At 38.8% G+C, this 18,590-nt stretch overlaps 1 protein-coding gene across 1 annotated transcript; it reads right to left on the bottom strand.

Moving 5' to 3' along the window:
* Nucleotides 1-185: 185 nt before the first annotated feature.
* Nucleotides 186-16,373, bottom strand: fam13c (family with sequence similarity 13 member C). The gene is made up of 10 exons (XM_056245916.1): nucleotides 15,974-16,373; nucleotides 11,988-12,180; nucleotides 10,029-10,170; nucleotides 9,664-9,745; nucleotides 4,300-4,496; nucleotides 4,107-4,190; nucleotides 3,898-3,993; nucleotides 2,694-2,878; nucleotides 2,045-2,146; nucleotides 186-1,631 (listed from the first exon to the last, which is right to left on the bottom strand). The coding sequence occupies exons 1-10, from the start codon at nucleotides 16,140-16,142 to the stop codon at nucleotides 1,517-1,519; spliced, it is 1,365 nt and encodes a 454-aa protein (XP_056101891.1). The 5' UTR covers nucleotides 16,143-16,373; the 3' UTR covers nucleotides 186-1,516.
* Nucleotides 16,374-18,590: the final 2,217 nt, after the last annotated feature.

Raw genomic sequence — 18,590 nt, 5'->3', positions numbered from 1 at the left:
CTTATGAAGCATTATGAATGTGATGATCAGGTGAGATCTCAAAAAACGTGATTGGACGCATCTGTAGCATGATTGCAAACATTGACATTAGCACTTCCTTAACTCTTTTTCGGCAGTGTTTCATGTTATCTATTCCAACCCATTCAGTATACTGTGATTTAACATATAATAAATGTGATACGACGTGTAGATAGAAAAATATTTATTTTTTAACAGGTGAATAGAAAATGGACAGAACCAGAAGTGCACAATACAGAGGACTTTGGTGATGGAAAAGAATAGGTACACCATGAAGCAAATATATATAGATAATTATATATATTTACCGTATGAACCAATGTAGAATTACGTGCACTATAGCTAACATTCAAAAGCTACATATGTCATTGTGGATGTGTACAGCAAATAAAGTCTGGGACGACGATAACATGACAGAATATTACCACACCTGATTGTAGCACAATTCAACAGTTTACGCTGGTTGGCATGCAAAGACACTACACAAAGATTGTAATAGTTCATTGCAGTAGAGCTGTCGGAAAGGAAAGATATTGATTGTTTTGTTTCCAGAGTAGCTACTTGAGCAGAATTGCACTTAAAGCGCACATCCGCTTTTCATGAACATATCCCCGGCTTTGGGCTTCAGTATTGTTTGTAGCTTACAATGTGACTAGTCAGTGTTCATTTGAACCACTGGTTTAATATGTCACGATTTGTTATGTATAGGAGGAAAACTGTGCTCTGTGATGGCCACGTACCGTACTTTACCATGTTTTTGAAACATAATAGGTCATTAAAAATACAGTCCTTAGCTTCTTTTTTTCTGGGAGAACCTTTTTAATTCTGGGTCGTAAGTCTCGTTTTGTGCTCCCTTTTTTCATGCGAGAGACAAATATATGAGAAATAAACAATTAACTTGTGTTAGTTCATACAATGTGTACAATTATGGTCGGTTGTTGCTGTATTTATATGCTAGAGAAAATGTACTGAAATTTGCATAAAACCATCATTTTAAGTGCTCCGAGTTGTTTTCTATCTAGAGCGTTGCATTATTTGACAGACTAGAAATCCAGTCTAGCCAGAGAGAATCATGGAACCTCATTAGTGTGCATAATGTCACCATGTTCCTAATTAGAATCATAAACTAGCTTCAAACGAGAGCAAGAGAACGTGAAAATTGCATATGATTCGACTTTGGTTAAAAAAATAAAGTGCCATATTCCATAAACAGATGAATACTCTAGATTTCCTTTTGCCCTGTGAAATCTGAATGAGGTTTGTATCGATCTGTCTTGCACTGTACACAGCACAGAGATCGCACACTGCGTTTATGTGAAAGGCCTTGATCGGTTCGGCCCAACCCATTGAGTCTAGGACTTCCAATGTGGTCAGAAATTATATTAAAGTGCATTTTAGCATCATTATGGCACAATTATGTCAAATGTAAAAACTCCATTTGGTCCAAACATTGGGTTCATTACTGAAAGGCAGAAAGAATCTCTTTAACTCAGATAGTCTATGTGGTTTCCTGTTTGCTGAGCAACACTTCCAGTAAGCGTATTTTGGCTTTGAGACTTTTGTACTCCTGGTACTCCTCGGCCATGGGGATTCGGTCATCTTTTTGTGCGGATCTTCATTATTTTGGTGGAGAGGGAAAGAAAAGAAAAGAAAAGAAAAGAAAAAAAAACAGATACCACATGAAACGGATGACTCTGTGAGATTACACTACCATTAAAACACATTTAACCCTTGAGTTGCCTTACTGAAGCAGTTTTGTACATCAGTGGATAGCAGATAAATGGAAATGTATTTTATTTAAAAAAAAAAAAAAAACATTCATATATTGTGTACAGAAACATTGTTTGTTTTTCTTCCTGGTGGTATTATTTTGTGTATCATTGATTAGATGTGCGTTACGCTAACTATGCTGAACTATTTTGATCTTTATTTTCCTGTTTCCTTCCTGTCCATGTTCATAAAGAAAAGAGTAACATAAAATACCATTAAAATATGTTATTGCCACAATAACGCATCTGTGTTTTACCTTCCCATCTGTCTGAAGAACTGTTCTTCGAACTCTCTGATGGCTTTGCGTCGTCTTTTCTTCTCGGCTCGAGTCTCACGCAAACAATCCAGCAACTCAGACCTGCCATTACATTAGACAAAGACTAATTTGTTAAGGAATTTGTATTAAGGAATATTTCATCCTAAAATGATCATTTGCATGTACACAATTATAGGTCATTTCAACCTATAATATAATAGAATATATACTGCAGGGCTCTACCACAGGATTGCCAAGTCTGAGTCTTGCGGAATTGAGCTACTTTTAAATTGTTCCATGGGTTAAAGATTTGACATACTTTATATTCGACGGAAATGCTTCTAAAGAAATACTTTATTCTACCCAATTTATATTCTACCAAAACTGTTCTAAATGATGAGACAAAGTCAGGAGATTTTTGTGAGAGAGGGTCACTAATAACCCCTGTGAACAGATTGGCAGGACTATTGCTAGTAAATGAAATTTTCCCAACTTATTACCAGTATCTAGAAATAGTTCTCCAGTATTTAGAGTACCTCCAAATAATCTCCTTATGTTTTACTCAAATGTTTGGAATGATATCATTCTTGATATCATCATGCTGTCATTCTTTTAAATGTGATGTTCCTCAGTACTAAGGCCTGTGTACCTGGAGGCCTCGTGGAGGTTGCACATGGTTATGGCTGGCTGTCTCACTGTTTTGATCTCATCCAGTGGAGATACAAAGGCTGTGTCGCTGTCTCCCTCCTCCTCCCCACAACCTCTCTTATCAGTGAGGCACATGGGCGGGGGTGTGTACCGAACCGAATCATCATCTGACCCTTCTTCTTCTTCCTGTGATACGTTCAAAACAAACAGAGTTTCTCAATAGTAGTGTAAAAATACGAGAAAATAGTGGAAAAAAACCTACATTTTAATTGTATTTAAACATTACAAGTGGACCACAGGGAATTTATTTTTTATTTTTGATATGACACCTGTGGGCATACAATGGTGACATTTCATTTATGTATGTTGAAGCAGAAGAAGTTGTATCTGAGCTGATATGCTGTACACTACCAGTCAAAAGTTTGGAATAATTAAGATATTTTAATGTTTTTGAAATAAGTCTCTTATGCTCAGCAAGGCTGCATTTCATTGATCCAAAATACAGTAAGAACAGTAATATTGTGAAATATTATTACAATTTAAAATAACTGTTTACTATTTCAATATATTTGAAAATGTAATTTATTCCTGTGATGCAAAGCTGAATTTTCACCATTATTACTCCAGTCTTCAGAGTCACATGATCCTTCAGAAATCATTCTAATATGCCGATTTGGTGCCCAAGAAACATTTCTTATTATTATCATTATCAATGTTGAAAACAGATGTGCTGCTTAATATCTCTTTATGGAAAATGTGAATTATTTGAATCATTGAGTCTTTAATGAATAGAAAGTTCAATGAAAAGCATTTATTTAAAACAGAAATGTTTTGTAACATTAAAAAAGTATTTACAAGTCTTTTTTTTTTAATCAATTTTATGCATCCTTGCTGAACAAAAGTATTAATTTAATTATATCTTACTTAACACAAACTTTTAAATGGTAGTGTATCCAATTTCCACAAAACAATATATTTCTGGAGGAAATGAAGATAAGAGATAAATTAGATTTTTAAATATATCAAAATAGAAAACGGATATTTTAAGTTTTAAAAATATTTTACAACATTAATGTTATTACTGTATTTTTAATTAAATAAATGCAGCCTTGGTGAGCAAAAGAGGCGTCTTTAAAAAACATTACAAATCTTATTTATACCAACCTTTTGACCTGCAGTGTATGTGTATATATAATCACACTTACTATAGTTGTGATGGTGGGAATTGCACACAGGAGATGTTTCACCATCTGGTATCTATCGTAAAGAGGTTTCACCAGGTTTCTCTCTTGTTTGGTGCCCTACGGTCACAAAATCACATAACATTTATTTTGTACAAATATGAATGCCATAATCCTAATCCGTGCCTAATTAACTAGAACATTTCTGTATTTAAATGTTAAAAACCTCTTACAGGGCGGCCGTGCAAGCTTTCAAAATACAGTAGACATTTTTGCAGAGTGATCTTCTCCAGGGCCATCTGTCTTTGGGTCATCTCCTGTGGACAGAAGAGTGCGTGTTGAGTTAATCACCGCAAACCCTGGCCGCACAAGCACACAATCAAATCCCCACCCACCCGACCAGAATGCATCCACAGATGGCCTCACCTTCATGTTGTCTGGGAGGCCGAGGTCCTGGCGTTTCTCCCGTAGTCGCTTCAGGAGCCCGTCCACCGTCTCCTCCAGAGAGGGCTTGTGCTGCTGCTCTGGCGTCTCCTGCTGGCCGTTAGTGTACCTGCAGATGTCTGTGGACTGGCCGTTCTCATGTCTCCGGGATTCCACAAATGACTGTCTAAGCTTCAAATCTGGGGAGAAGGGTGAACAAGTTTATGAGTCCAATTTTAAAACCATTTGGAATGGGATAAAAGGATAGAATGACAGGACGTGGTATTTACTGAATTAAAAGCAATTCAACTGCCACACAATGGAGGAATTCCATTTGTTTTTACTAACTTTCCATCAAGAATTTTGAGTAATTATGATACATTTACTTTCTCTATTGATTAAATATATTTATCTACATTAAATGCTGCCAAAATTATTACACAACCATCAAAACATTGATTTTGTCACACAACACCACAAAATGTCTGCCACCAAAGATTTGTTTAATAACTATTGACAAAATGTGAATCTACTTCTTATCAGTGTTGGGGAAAGATACTTTTAAGAGTAATGCATTACAATATTGCGTAACTCTCAAAAAGTAACTAATTGTGTTAGTTATTTTTCATTTATTTGTATTATTATTATTTTATTTTTTATTTTTAATCTCTGTTACCGTAAATTGTATGTTTATCTCTGTAAAGCTGCTTTGAAACAATCTCCATTGTTAAAAGCGCTATATAAATGAAGATGACTTGACTTGACTTGACTTCATGGAAAGTAATGCAATACGTTAAGGGGGCATTTGTCCGACTGGTAACCCAAAGGTTTCTTGGTTGATTCCAGTACCAGCAGGAAATGACCAATCACTTCCCAGGACACCACAGCATAATGGCTGCCCACTGCTCCGGGTGCACTAACTTGGAAGGGTTAAATGCAGAGGACAAATTCTGAGTATAGGTTACCATACTTGGCCTTCACATGTCATTTTCACTTTTGCATTACTTTCTCAACTGGGCTGGGCTTGCTTGTTTGTTTTAATAAAATATACATTGTTATCAAATGTAAAGGCCTTTTCCCACGAAAAGTGACATGAATAAGCCTCAACAAAATATACTTTAGGGGTGGTGATGGCACAGTGGATAAGACACATGCCTTTGGTGTGAGAGACCCGGGTTCGAATCCACTGTGAGACACCAATGTGTCCCTGAGCAAGACACTTAACCCCTAGTTGCTTCAGAGGCGTGCGACCTCTGACATACACTCACCGGCCACTTTATTAGGTACCCCATGCTAGTAACGGGTTGGACCCCCTTTTGCCTTCAGAACTGCCTCAATTCTTCGTGGCATAGATTCAACAAGGTGCTGGAAGCATTCCTCAGGGAGTTTGGTCCATATTGACATGATGGCATCACACAGTTGCCGCAGATTTGTCGGCTGCACATCCATGATGCGAATCTCCCGTTCCACCACATCCCAAAGATGCTCTATTGGGTTGAGATCTGGTGACTGTGGAGGCCATTTTAGTACAGTGAACTCATTGTCATGTTCAAGAAACCAATTTGAAATGATTAGAGCTTTGTGACATGGTGGAAGTAGCCATCAGAGGATGGGTACATGGTGGCCATAAAGGGATGGACATGGTCAGAAACAATGCTCAGGTAGGCCGTGGCATTTAAACGATGCCCAATTGGCACTAAGGGGCCTAAAGTGTGCCAGGAAAACATCCCCCACACCATTACACCACCACCACCAGCCTGCACAGTGGTAACAAGGCATGATGGTTCCATGTTCTCATTCTGTTTACGCCAAATTCTGACTCTAACATCTGAATGTCTCAACAGAAATCGAGACTCATCAGACCAGGCAACATTTTTCCAGTCTTCAACTGTTCAATTTTGGTGAGCTCTTGCAAATTGTAGCCTCTTTTTCCTATTTGTAGTGGAGATGAGTGGTACCCGGTGGAGTCTTCTGCTGTTGTAGCCCATCCGCCTCAAGGTTGTGCGTGTTGTGGCTTCACAAATGCTTTGCTGCATACCTCGGTTGTAACGAGTGGTTATTTCAGTCACTGTTGCCCTTCTATCAGCTCGAACCAGTCTGGCCATTCTCCTCTGACCTCTGGCATCAACAAGGCATTTCCGCCCACAGAACTGCCGCTCACTGGATGTTTTTTCTTTTTCGGACCATTCTCTGTAAACCCTAGAGATGGTTGTGCGTGAAAATCCCAGTAGATTAGCAGTTTCTGAAATACTCAGACCAGCCCTTCTGGCACCAACAATCATGCCACGTTCAAAGTCACTCAAATCAACTTTCTTCCCCATACTGATGCTCGGTTTGAACTGCAGGAGATTGTCTTGACCATGTCTACATGCCTAAATGCACTGAGTTGCCGCCATGTGATTGGCTGCTTAGAAATTAAGTGTTAACGAGCAGTTGGACAGGTGTACCTAATAAAGTGGCCGGTGAGTGTATATAGCAATTGTAAGTCGCTTTGGATAAAAGCGTCAGCTAAATGAATAAATGTACATTTACATTTATTCATTTAGCTGACGCTTTTATCCAAAGCGACTTACAATTGCTATATATGTCAGAGGTCGCACGCCTCTGGAGCAACTAGGGGTTAAGTGTCTTGCTCAGGGACACATTGGTGTCTCACAGTGGATTCGAACCCGGGTCTCTCACACCAAAGGCATGTGTCTTATCCACTGCGCCATCACCACCAGCACATGTAAATGTGCTTTAGGCTGAAGGAAATTTAAATTCACTCTTGTACAGTAGAGGGCGCAGCTCAAACAAACCTGTCAGCTGTGCTTCCATTCTGAATCACAGAAAAATAGGATGCAGGAGAAGAAAGTTCAACACTCTTACTTTAGCAAGGAAAAAAAAGAAACACAAATGTTATGTTTATCTAAAGTCATTTTTTTGCTTATTAGTATGGTTGAATTGGATCATCAAGAGTCAGCACCCATGACATATGGTTAGTAAAGTGAGATTAAATACATAAAGTATGTTTGTGTAATTTAACATATTTAATTATTGCAGTTTTGTGTAATATTCTGACTTTGCATTTTTAATCATTCCAAGGAATACTGAATCTGTTTTTGTGCAAGTGAGATGAGTTCATGCCTGCTCACATTTAGTCTAGAACTACAATAAGCATCATGTTCACATCACACAGCGTACACAACGCCTCTGCACGTACTCTCGATTTCTCTCAACATGAGGACAGCAGAGCTGTCAGTCAATAAATGGGAAAACAAATAACTTGCATTACTTTTTTGAAAATGTAACACAGATATTTTGTTGTAATTTAAAAGCAATGCGTTACTTTACTAGTTACTTGAATAAAGTAATCTGATTACATAACATTACATTGCGTTACTTGTAATCCCCATCACTGATCATTATATATTGATGTGTTGACTATATTGAAGATATAGTGGCAGTGTTGGGGGAAACGCATTACAGGTAACTTGAGTTACGTAATCAGATTACTTTTTCAAGTAACTAGTAAAGTAACGCATTACTTTTTCAATTTATAACAAAATATCTAAGTTACTTTTTAAAATAAGTAACGCTAGTTACCTTTTCACATTTATTGAATGACAGCTCTCCTGTCCTCATGTTGAGACAAATAGAGTTTATTTTTGCTGTGCACTGTGTAAAGATGATGGTTATTTTAGTTCTAGACCAAATGTGAACATGCATTTACTCATCTCACTTGCACAAAAACATTCAGTATTCCTCTAAATGAATAAAAACAGTAAAATGCAATCTCAGATTTTTTCCGCAAAACTTTTATAATAGAGGGAATGCATTAACGTCACTTCCCCGCCGGAACACGCCCCCCTCAGCGGGACTGAGTGGCAGAAGAGCTGCTGCGTGACTGGAGTTAATAGGGGAAACTGCGTTAACGTGAGTAAAACAAACTATTATCAGTTTAAACTAAAAGTTGGACTCGATATAGTGTTCCTTACAACTTATCAAAGATCCAGTGATCCATGGATATTGACATGCAGCCAGGAATCGTGTTTCCTGACATTTATATGTGCCTGATTTCGACGCCAGGGAAATAAATGAAGACAATTTGCCTGTAAACGTTTTATATAAATACAATATAGATAGGTCTAAATCCGAGTGATCACTTACATTAATGTTATACTGTATATCATCATATCGTCCAGCCCTAAAACTTGTATAGTTTTTTGTCAGTGTTTATTTAAAAACATCCAATTATGCAGAATATAGTCTGTTCTGTAGCTTTTTGCAGTCTGTAAAAATATACAGTACCTCAGATTTCTGGTCAAATCTAGTTGTACAGTCAATCGCAAAGCTCTTTCCCGTTTTAGATGTGTTTTGTGTGATTTTCACGGCATTCACGCTGAAAACAAATGCTGCCGCTCAGTCTTTTTGCCACTTGTGGGCGTGACCGCATTCACTCCGGCCGACGGTGACGTCATGCGCATACCCTCTATTAACTATATTAAAACACACAAATATACTTAATGTATTTAATCTCACTTTATTAACCAATGTCTTTGCTGCTTACCTTCAATGATCTAATCCAACCATACTAATAAGCAAGAATTACTTTAGATTAGAATTAGAAATAAGAGTGATGAACTTCCTTCTCCTGTATCCTATTGTTCTTAAATCCAGAATGGAAGCACAGCAGAAAGGTTTGTTTGAGCGGCACCCTCTACAGTACAGGTCTAAATATGCATTTCCTTCAGCCTGGCTTATTCATTTCACTTTTGGTGTGAGAGGGCCTTAAGATAAACACAAAAATATACCTTTTTTTGTTGTTATTAAAAAGAAACAAGCAAGCCCAGGTGAGAAAAAGTAACGCAAAAGTAACGTAACGCATTACTTTTCATAAAAAGTAACTGTCACGGGTAGCCGATGAAGGAAGATGTGGAATACTGAATATAGTTAACAAAGAGTTTACTGGTGTCTGACAAGCATGACATTGAACTATAACTGACAAAGGGTAGAACAGAACAGGGAGTATAAATACACAAGGTGAATGAGGGAACTAAACAGGCACAGGTGGAGGAAGAGTAAACTAATTAGGACTAACAAGAACAGGTGCAGACAGAACGAACAATCGTTACTGTAATGCAAATAGTTGCTTTTTTGGGGAGTAACGCAATATTGTAATGCGTAACTTTCCCCAACACTGGATAGTGGTACATCAGAACATTTGTTCATGAGATCATGATTAAGAAGTTCCAATTAAATTAAATGTATAATAATGTCACAAGGACCATGTAACTATAAATCTAACCGATATAAACAGTTTTAATTAATAAAAAATAAGCCTATAAATCACATTATGATTATCATTATGTGGACTGGCAGTCTTACCTTTGAGCTGCTTGCGAGACTTGGCTAGTTCACTCATGAGATTGAACATCTCTGGATTGGCTGATTTATCATTATGTGAAGGCTGTAGGTGAGAACAGACACAGCTCAATTCAGAAGCTATAACTTTTGATTTAGATTAAGTCTTTAGCACATTCTCCTGAGTCCTGATCCTCTGATCCTATTTCATCTTAATGAAACGGTTTTCATCCGAGTCAGGCAGCAGAGAGATGCAGTATTATCATTCTCCAGTAGAGGACATTACTAAACAGCAATGTTGAATGTTGAACTGAATGTTAAATTGAGTAGATATTTTCATGTTTTTGACTTGTACAATTGTAATACAATTGCTTTTAAATTAATCTGACCTTATAGTTCATGTCTTGCTCAAAGCGCTCCTCAAACTTGCGTATTTTCCTTTTGAGTGTTTGGATGTGTTTGGTGAGGAGCGAGATGGAAGTAGATTCCTTAGCGTCTCCATGAACCTCTGTTCTAACAACCCCACGAGCCCTAAAGTGAAGAAAACACAGATATAAACACAGTGTCATACAACTACAGGGATAGTATAGAACAGGCTACATTGGCCAGGCTGATTAATCAACCGATATTTGGTATTAAAATTGCAGTCTTGACAGTAATGCATATTTTCTGTTTTCAGAACTACCGTTTGTGAATTCTGAACAAATATTGTCTACAAAAAAGTGTTTAACATATATGATAGTGCACTGTATCAGTAATATACACTACACTACTGTTCAAAAGTTTGGGGTCAGGAAAATATTTTAATGTTTTTGAAAGAAGTTTTAGTTTTAGAGCAAAAATATAGTAAAATTGTGAAATAATATTACATTTTAAATGACTGTTTTCTATTTTAAATATATTTTAAAATGTAATTTATTTGTGTGATGCAAAGCTGAATTTTCAGCATCATTACTCCAGTCTTCAGTGTCACATGATCCTTCAGAAATCAGACTAATATGCTGATTTGTAGCTCAAGAAACATTTATTATTATAATTGTGGAAAACAGTTGTGCTACATATTTTTGTGATACTTTTTTCAGGATTCTTTGATGAAAACGGTTAACAAGAAACGGCATTTATTTGAAAAGAACAGCATTTATTTGTAACATATATATAAATGTCTTCACTGTAAGTTTTGATCAATTTAATGCATCTGTGATGAATAAAAGTATTAATTTCTGAACTTTTGAACGGTAGTGTATGTACAGTACATACTAGAGAAAATACTGTATACTGTACACAAAGTAAATTAAATGGCTCTCTGGAATACTTAATTCTGATTGGTCATAAGCATTTGACAGTAATTTGCATAATGACGTTAGTTGATTAACTGATCATTTCATGTCACCTGTATCATCCTGCGATCTCTTTCTTCTTACAAAACATAATTATTCAAACTCAAACTACTGGTCATTTATTTTCTAAGCAGCCATGTAATCAGCAAGATATCAGCTTCACATTCAAAGTCATGTCTGGTTTATTTTGCTATTTGCTTATATTATCTTAAATGCTTTTAGATATTTTTTTATAAAGAAATAGAACAGTGAAGGAAATTCTACTAGGTCTAATTAGTTGGGAAATACTAATTTTGAACTATTTGTAAATAATATTTGCATTAAAATATGCACACATGTACTTTTATTTGTATGCCTTATATGTCGAAAACGTAAGATGTTTCCCATCACACTTAGAAATTACATGAATCACGTAAATGCATATTTTCAATTAAAAACGCCATATTTGAAAAAAAAAGTTGCAAAACAGTTGACATTAAATGTCCCGCTATTTATATCTTACCTCTCTTTCAACGTTAAACTTGATGCTTTCGACTGTCTGGAATTCACGCTCTGCTTCTGTGAACAGTAAACCCCTCCTACTTTGATTTGATTGGCCATCTCAATCATTATGACATTAATGACCGCTGAGGCAGACCAGACTAAAAATCTAACTTCCTAACAACATACAGTTCAAGAATTTCAAATATTGTGCGTGTGTGTGTGACTTCAATGTCCCTGAATAGTACAGACACAGTGAGTCAGAGGGAGGGACATAATTTCGGAAAGGTCAGTGCCTATTTCCCATCTCAGCATACAGTATGGGTTGTCACAGATGTCTGTTCCCATCACCCAGCATTAGTCAACAGGAAAGTCATGTAAATAATGAGAAATTAAATTGAGGTTTAAAGTGGGTCACTGTGCTACCAGCGGCAGCTGGATGATTAAGAGACTTGCTCTTTAGGAAAGGAAAAAGGAGGTATTGCGACTGAACAGGGCAACCAAAAGAGCGGTGTGTGTGTGTGTTCGTACATGATCAGATGCTGTGCGCAGGGTGGAGACGGGGCAGATTCGGGGTCTGTGTTGAAGCGTTGGCTCTGGCTGAGGCTGGAGCAGCGTGGGGAGGGCAGGGGACTGTTGTCGTCTGTGATGTGCTGGATGAGTCGACTGGGCCCCGGGCTCTGCTGGAGATCACTGCTACAGTCACCCTCTGCCAGCCTACTGTCTGAACACAGACACACAGATCAGATAAAAGCAGTGCCTCCTACAGTTGCTAAGCCTGAAACAACAATTCGCAGAATCTGATTTCACAAAGTCCAACATGTTGGACAACATTCCAATCAACTAATCAGATTTGAGGGATAAGTTTACAGTTTATGTCAAGTTTAGGCTCACAAACTGGGTTAGGTGCTTCTACATAAGTGTTATTCCCCATATTATCATTTCACTCTGACTTTAGGGATAGCTTGGGGGTAGGGTTAGGGATCAACAAAATATGTTGACCCAGGAACGGGTCTAAAGGCCCTTGCACACTGAGTCCGAAATTCGCGTCCGAAAGTAGATTGTTCATTCAAAAATAATTATTCTGTCATTATTTACTCACCCTCAAGTTGTTCTAAACCTGTAAGTTTCTTTCTTCTGCGATACACAAAAGAATATATTTTAAAGAATGTTGGTAATCGAAAACTTGCTTGCCCCCATTGACTTCCATATTATAAAAATATATACTATGGAAGTCAATGGCTACCATCAACTGTTTGGTTACCAACATTCTTTAAAATATGTTATTTTGCATTAAACAGAAGACAGAAACTCATACATGTTTGGAACAACTTGAGGGTGAGTAAATTATGACAGAATATTTATTTTTGGATGAAGTATCCCTTTAAGAAAAATTGCTTAAATTCATAGCCCCCCTAAAAGAGCAATTTGGGAGACAGGACATCTTAATGACTGAAAATGCAGAAGCGTTTTTAGACCATGATTAATAAAGCAAATACACTATTCATCCTGACTCAAGTAAACTTTAGCATTCCACACATTTTCAAAAATACACTGAACATAATTATAAACGCAACCCTTTTGTTTTTGCCCCCATTTTTCATGAGCTGAACTCAAAGACTTTTTCTATGTACACAAAAGGCCTATTTCTCTCAAATATTGTTCACAAATCTGTCTAAATCTGTGTTAGTGAGCACTTCTCCTTTGCCGAGATAATCCATCCACCTCACAGGTGTGGCATATCAAGATGCTGATTAGAAAGCATGATTATTGCACAGGTGTGCCTTAGGCTAGCCACAATAAAAGGCCACTCTAAAATGTGCAGTTTTATCACAGAGCACAATGCCACAGATGTCTCAAGTTTTGAGGGAGTGTGCAATTGGCATGCTGACTGCAGGAATGTCCACCAGAGCTGTTGCCTGTGAATTGAATGTTCATTTCTCTACCATAAGCCGTCTCCAAAGGCGTTTCAGAGAATTTGGCAGTACATCCAACTGGCAGTACATCCAACCGGCCTTACAAACGCAGACCACGTGTAACCACACCAGCCCAGGATCTCCACATCCAGCATCTTCACCTCCAAGATCGTCTGAGACCAGCCACCCGGACAGCTGCTGCAACAATCGGATTGCCTAACCAAAGAATTTCTGCACAAACTGTCAGAAACCGTCTCAGGGAAGCTCATCTGCATGCTCGTCGTCCTCATCGGGGTCTCGATCTTTCTGCAGTTCGTCGTTGTAACCGACTTGAGTGGGCAAATACTCCCATTCGATGGCGTCTGGCACTTTGGAGAGGTGTTCTCTTCACGGATGAATCCCGGTTTTCACTGTACAGGGCAGATGGCAGACAGCGTGTATGGTGTCGTGTGGGTGAGCGGTTTGCTGATGTCAACGTTGTGGATCGAGTGGCCCATGGTGGTGGTGGGGCAGACGTATGTTATGGACAACGAACACAGGTGCATTTTATTGATGGCATTTTGAAAGCACAGAGATACCGTGACGAGATCCTGAGGCCCATTGTTGTGCCATTCATCCACGGCCATCACCTCATGTTGCAGCATGATAATGCATGGCGCCATGTTGCAAGGATCTGTACACAATTCCTGGAAGCTGAAAACATCCCAGTTCTTGCATGGCCAGCATTCTCACCGGACATGTCACCCATTGAGCATGTTCCAGTTCCTGCCAATATTCAGAAACTTCGCACAGCCATTGAAGAGGAGTGGACCAACATTCTACATGCCACAATCAACAACCTGATCAACTCTATGCGAAGGAGATGTGTTGCACTGCGTGAGGCAAATGGTGGTCACACCAGATACTGACTGGTTTTCGGACCCCCGGAACCCCCCAATACAGTAAAACTGCACATTTTAGAGTGGCCTTTTATTGTGGCCAGCCTAAGGCACACCTGTGCAATAATCATGCTTTCTAATCAGCATCTTGATATGCCACACCTGTGAGGTGGATGGATTATCTCGGCAAAGGAGAACTGCTCACTAACACAGATTTAGACAGATTTGTGAACAATATTTGAAAGAAATAGGCATTTTGTGTACATAGAAAAAGTCTTAGATCTTTGAGTTCAGCTCATGAAAAATGGGGGCAAAAACAAAAGTGTTGCGTTTATAATTTTGTTCAGTGTATATAAATATAGCCGACACAAATGAAACAAATATGTAAGATACAGCGGAAATTCAGATTAATGGAGTGAACAAACTGCTGAGCTAAACACACACACACCTGAGTCACAGTAAACTCTCTAACCCACTGAAACTATAAGAAAATCTTAAGACAATCCAGAGACTGAGACAAAGTGAGTGTGATCCAAAAGAAAAAAAGGGGTTACCAGGTCGCTATAAGTAGTTTAACTAAATGTACACTATTGTTCAAAAGTTTGCAGTCAGTTTTTTTAAAGGAATTATTTCAAATTTTATTCCGCAATGATGCATTAAATTGACCAAATGTGACAGTAAAAACATTTAAAATGTTACAAAACATTTCTATTTGAAAACAAAATGTTCTTTTGAACTTTCAATTCTTCAAAGTTTCCTTAAAATCAGGGTTTCCACAAAAATATTAAGCAGCACAACTGTTTTTAGCATTGATAATAAGAAATGATTCTTGAGCACTAAATCAGCATATTAGAATGATTTCTGAAGGATCATGTGACACTGAAGACTGGAGGAATGATGCTGACAATTCAGCTTTTCCATCACAGAAATAAATTACATTATAAAATAAATTCAAGTAGACAACAGTTATTTAGAATTGCAATAATATTCCACAATATTACTGTTTTTACAGTTTTGATCAAATAAGCAGAGTCACTTGAAAGAAAATCTTACAGACCCCTTACTGACATTTAAACGATAATGTATAAATAAATAGCACTTCATTAGATGACTTTAGATAATTATTTAATATATATATATATATATTTTACAGTATGGTTGTTGTCAAAGTGTAGTTCCTCTGCTAGGACACCTGTGTGAACTTGAGGAGAACTGACTTCATACAACTGCCAAAAATTACCAGCTGGTTAAAAGTAACTGCTGTAACAGAAGAAGAATGAAGTTAGGTCTGAGAAAATCTCCAGCATCATTTGTTTGATTTCGGGGCAGAGGGGAAAAAAGAGCTAAATGGCATATGTAAGAGGTAGTGCATAAAAAAATCTCGCCAAGATGTGGGATGAACGTGTGTGTTAAAGTCGTGCTGTGCGGAGGTGCTTGCGATCTCAGTGCCTCTCCATCAACCTGCGTTATTAATAGATGCCAGTGTAAAGCGGCTCGGCCAAGTGACTCACATGTGCCCAAAAAACAAGAGCCATCTTCTTCACAAAACCCATAACAAATAAGCCCAGCCCTGCCATCAGTCCTGTTAAATCAGTCCGTGGGTTTTCATATCAGCAGACCACATTCATTCACACAATGTAGCAGCCCACCATTCGGTTTGCATCACCACTCACAGCATGCTACTGTAAAAGAAGGGCTTCAATAAAGCTGTCAGCTCTCGTACCTGGCAGGCAGTGCTCTTTCCCAACGCCATTGCATGAAGGAAGCAGGATTTCGTCTTTGAATCCCAGGCTGGGTGGACATTCTTCAGGAGAGAGGTCTGAAGGAGGGCTGGAGTCTCCCTCCAGAGCCTGGAGCTTCAGCAGAGAGCCCTGCAGGCAGAAGCAGAACATGCCCACTTCAGCTTTTGGAGCGTAAAAGGAAGATCGTACCGCACGCGTCAAACGGAAAGGAAGGATGCCACTGCAGTCTCACACGCCCCTCTGCTCTGCCTCCATCAGCCCTGCTTGTGATACACGCGTGCGTGTGTCCTAGGGTGTGCTTACGTGCACGAGCAAGGCTTGTGATCACGTCTCTCTCTGCTGCAGTTCTTTATCTGGTATGGATTATTCATGCCACTCTTTAAGTGGTGGAAAATAAGGGAGTGTGCAAGAGAGAGAGAGAGAGAGAGCGCGAGAGAAGGGAGGGGGAGGGGGGGGGGGGGGGGGTCTTCTGGCGTCAGCAAGCCCCTTAGCAGACTGGCTGAAGCTGGTTCCTCTGATAGGAGAACAGGTGTGGTTGGAGGAAGAGAGGAGGCGAGTGCATGCGGAAGGATGCGTGGGATACGTGGAGGAGGGAGGTGTGTGTGTGTGGGGGGGGGTTCTCAGATTTAGCTTAGCAGCTATGAAGGCTTTTCCCGCATCTGACGGTGCGTGTGTGTGTGTGTGGGGAGGGGGGGGGGGGGGGGGATACTCAATTCTCACTAAGAGTATTGACATCATGGCCCCTCCCAGCATCCATTCATAAAATAGAAAACAGCCCATCATAGCTGCAGGATCGTGCAGCTCTGCGATGTTGCGTTTGCATACGCGCACATATACCGATCTCAGAAACAAATGTGACGTCCCATGTATATCCCAGGTCAAGCTCATTTGAACCTTTATGAGGACACTTTTTGTCTCTAACACATAACACTGTGCCCATATATTTTAAATCAATTAAACCATCTAAAAAATAACGTTTTTTTATTGCCATCTGTGGTTCCATGAAGAACCTTTAATATACATGGAAACTTCCCACTGCACAAAAGGTTCTTTATGGTGGGAAAAGGTTCTATAGATTATTAAAATGTTCCCCAAACTAAAAAAAAATGGTCACTGAAAGGTTCTTTGGGGAAGCCAATTGGTTCATCACTGTGAAAACCCCCTTTTTGGACCTTTTTTGTAGTGTATGCACGTACACTGATATCAGAATTGTGCCATCCAAATTTGCCCCAGGTATTAATCTTCAAGGGCATTTTTACATGTGAGGTCACATTTAGTTTCTAACATATAATGTCCATTTATGTCAAATAAATTCATTTGAATCAATTAATTCGTCAAAATCCATGATTATGAAATACATTATTAGCCCTCACAATTCTGTGGCATATTTGCCCTGAGCCCTTCCATCTTTTCATTTTCCTTTTTTTCCCTCTTTTCACGGTTCGTCAGTATGGTGGGATGACTGTAAATGCAAGTCTGTGGGTTAAGACATTGATGCACTGCTCCTCTCACAGAGGATGAGTCATCCCCCTCTCCCACCCTCCCCTTTCCTCTCCTCCATCCATCTTTTCCCCACTCATCCCCTCTTTTCCGGGGGGAATAGATTGCGTGGTTGTGTGGAAAGGGTAACGCCCCCTCAAGCACCACTGACGCTCATCAAACCGACAGTGTTGGTGTGTGAGAGAGAGAGAAGGACTTACAGTGTGTAAAGATCAAGCATGCTGATATCATGCACTGACCAATAAGGAGATCATAATCAAAAGTACAATATCCCTGGGATGCAATCAGCCATCCAAAAGGACATCATTGCCGTATTCTGATGTTGCAGCCCTTTTTTTGCAGCATCCTTAGTATTTTTCTATTATTCTTTTTTTCATATAAATACTTCAATAAAGATTTAAAGGGGTCATATAATGCCATTTTTGTACAAGCTAATATGATTCTTTAGGGTCTAAATTAAAAGTTTGTATTATACTTTAATTAAAAATTCTCATTAGTATTGTAAGAAAACACTTATTTTACCTGGTCAAAAACAGCTCTGTTTTAAGCACGCCGTTTCAGTGCATATGACTTTAAATGATAATGAGCTTTGCTCACCCCGCCTCTCTGTTCTGCGCATACACCGTTTGTAACACAATAACACAATAACCATAACGCGTTGTTCATTATAAACGTGGGATTATGAATTATGTTGAGAACGTTGTACATAGAAAACATGCTGTAATGTACCCTGAGTGTAAACCGACGCATTCATCGTGAAGCGTGCAGCTGGCGATTTGCAAAGATTAATATAAATATTAATATAAAGATTAATAAAACGTTACACTCACTTTAGTTCTTCTGAAGGTTCAGCAGGAACACGAATAGGTTCCGATCCTTTATTCAGGTGCAGCTTCTCAGCAAAACCAGCTTTACACTGATCCTCGTTTATAAAGCAGTCTGGTGAGAAATGATTCGGCAAACATGAGAGCATTGACGTTGCTCGTGGGGAATATTCCCTTCGAAAACAAACTCAGCCACTGCGTCTTTAGCGGTTCGGATTTAGGAACATTAAAATGACTGCTGTGTTCGTTATTACACCCAAGAACAGAACACCAC

Source organism: Rhinichthys klamathensis, unplaced genomic scaffold (assembly GCF_029890125.1).
Source record: "Rhinichthys klamathensis goyatoka isolate OS25496 unplaced genomic scaffold, OSU_Roscu_1.1 h1tg000035l_1, whole genome shotgun sequence".
Taxonomy (NCBI): domain Eukaryota; kingdom Metazoa; phylum Chordata; class Actinopteri; order Cypriniformes; family Leuciscidae; genus Rhinichthys; species Rhinichthys klamathensis.
Note: the sequence above shows the minus strand (reverse complement) of the source record. Positions and strands in the feature narration are given on the sequence as shown.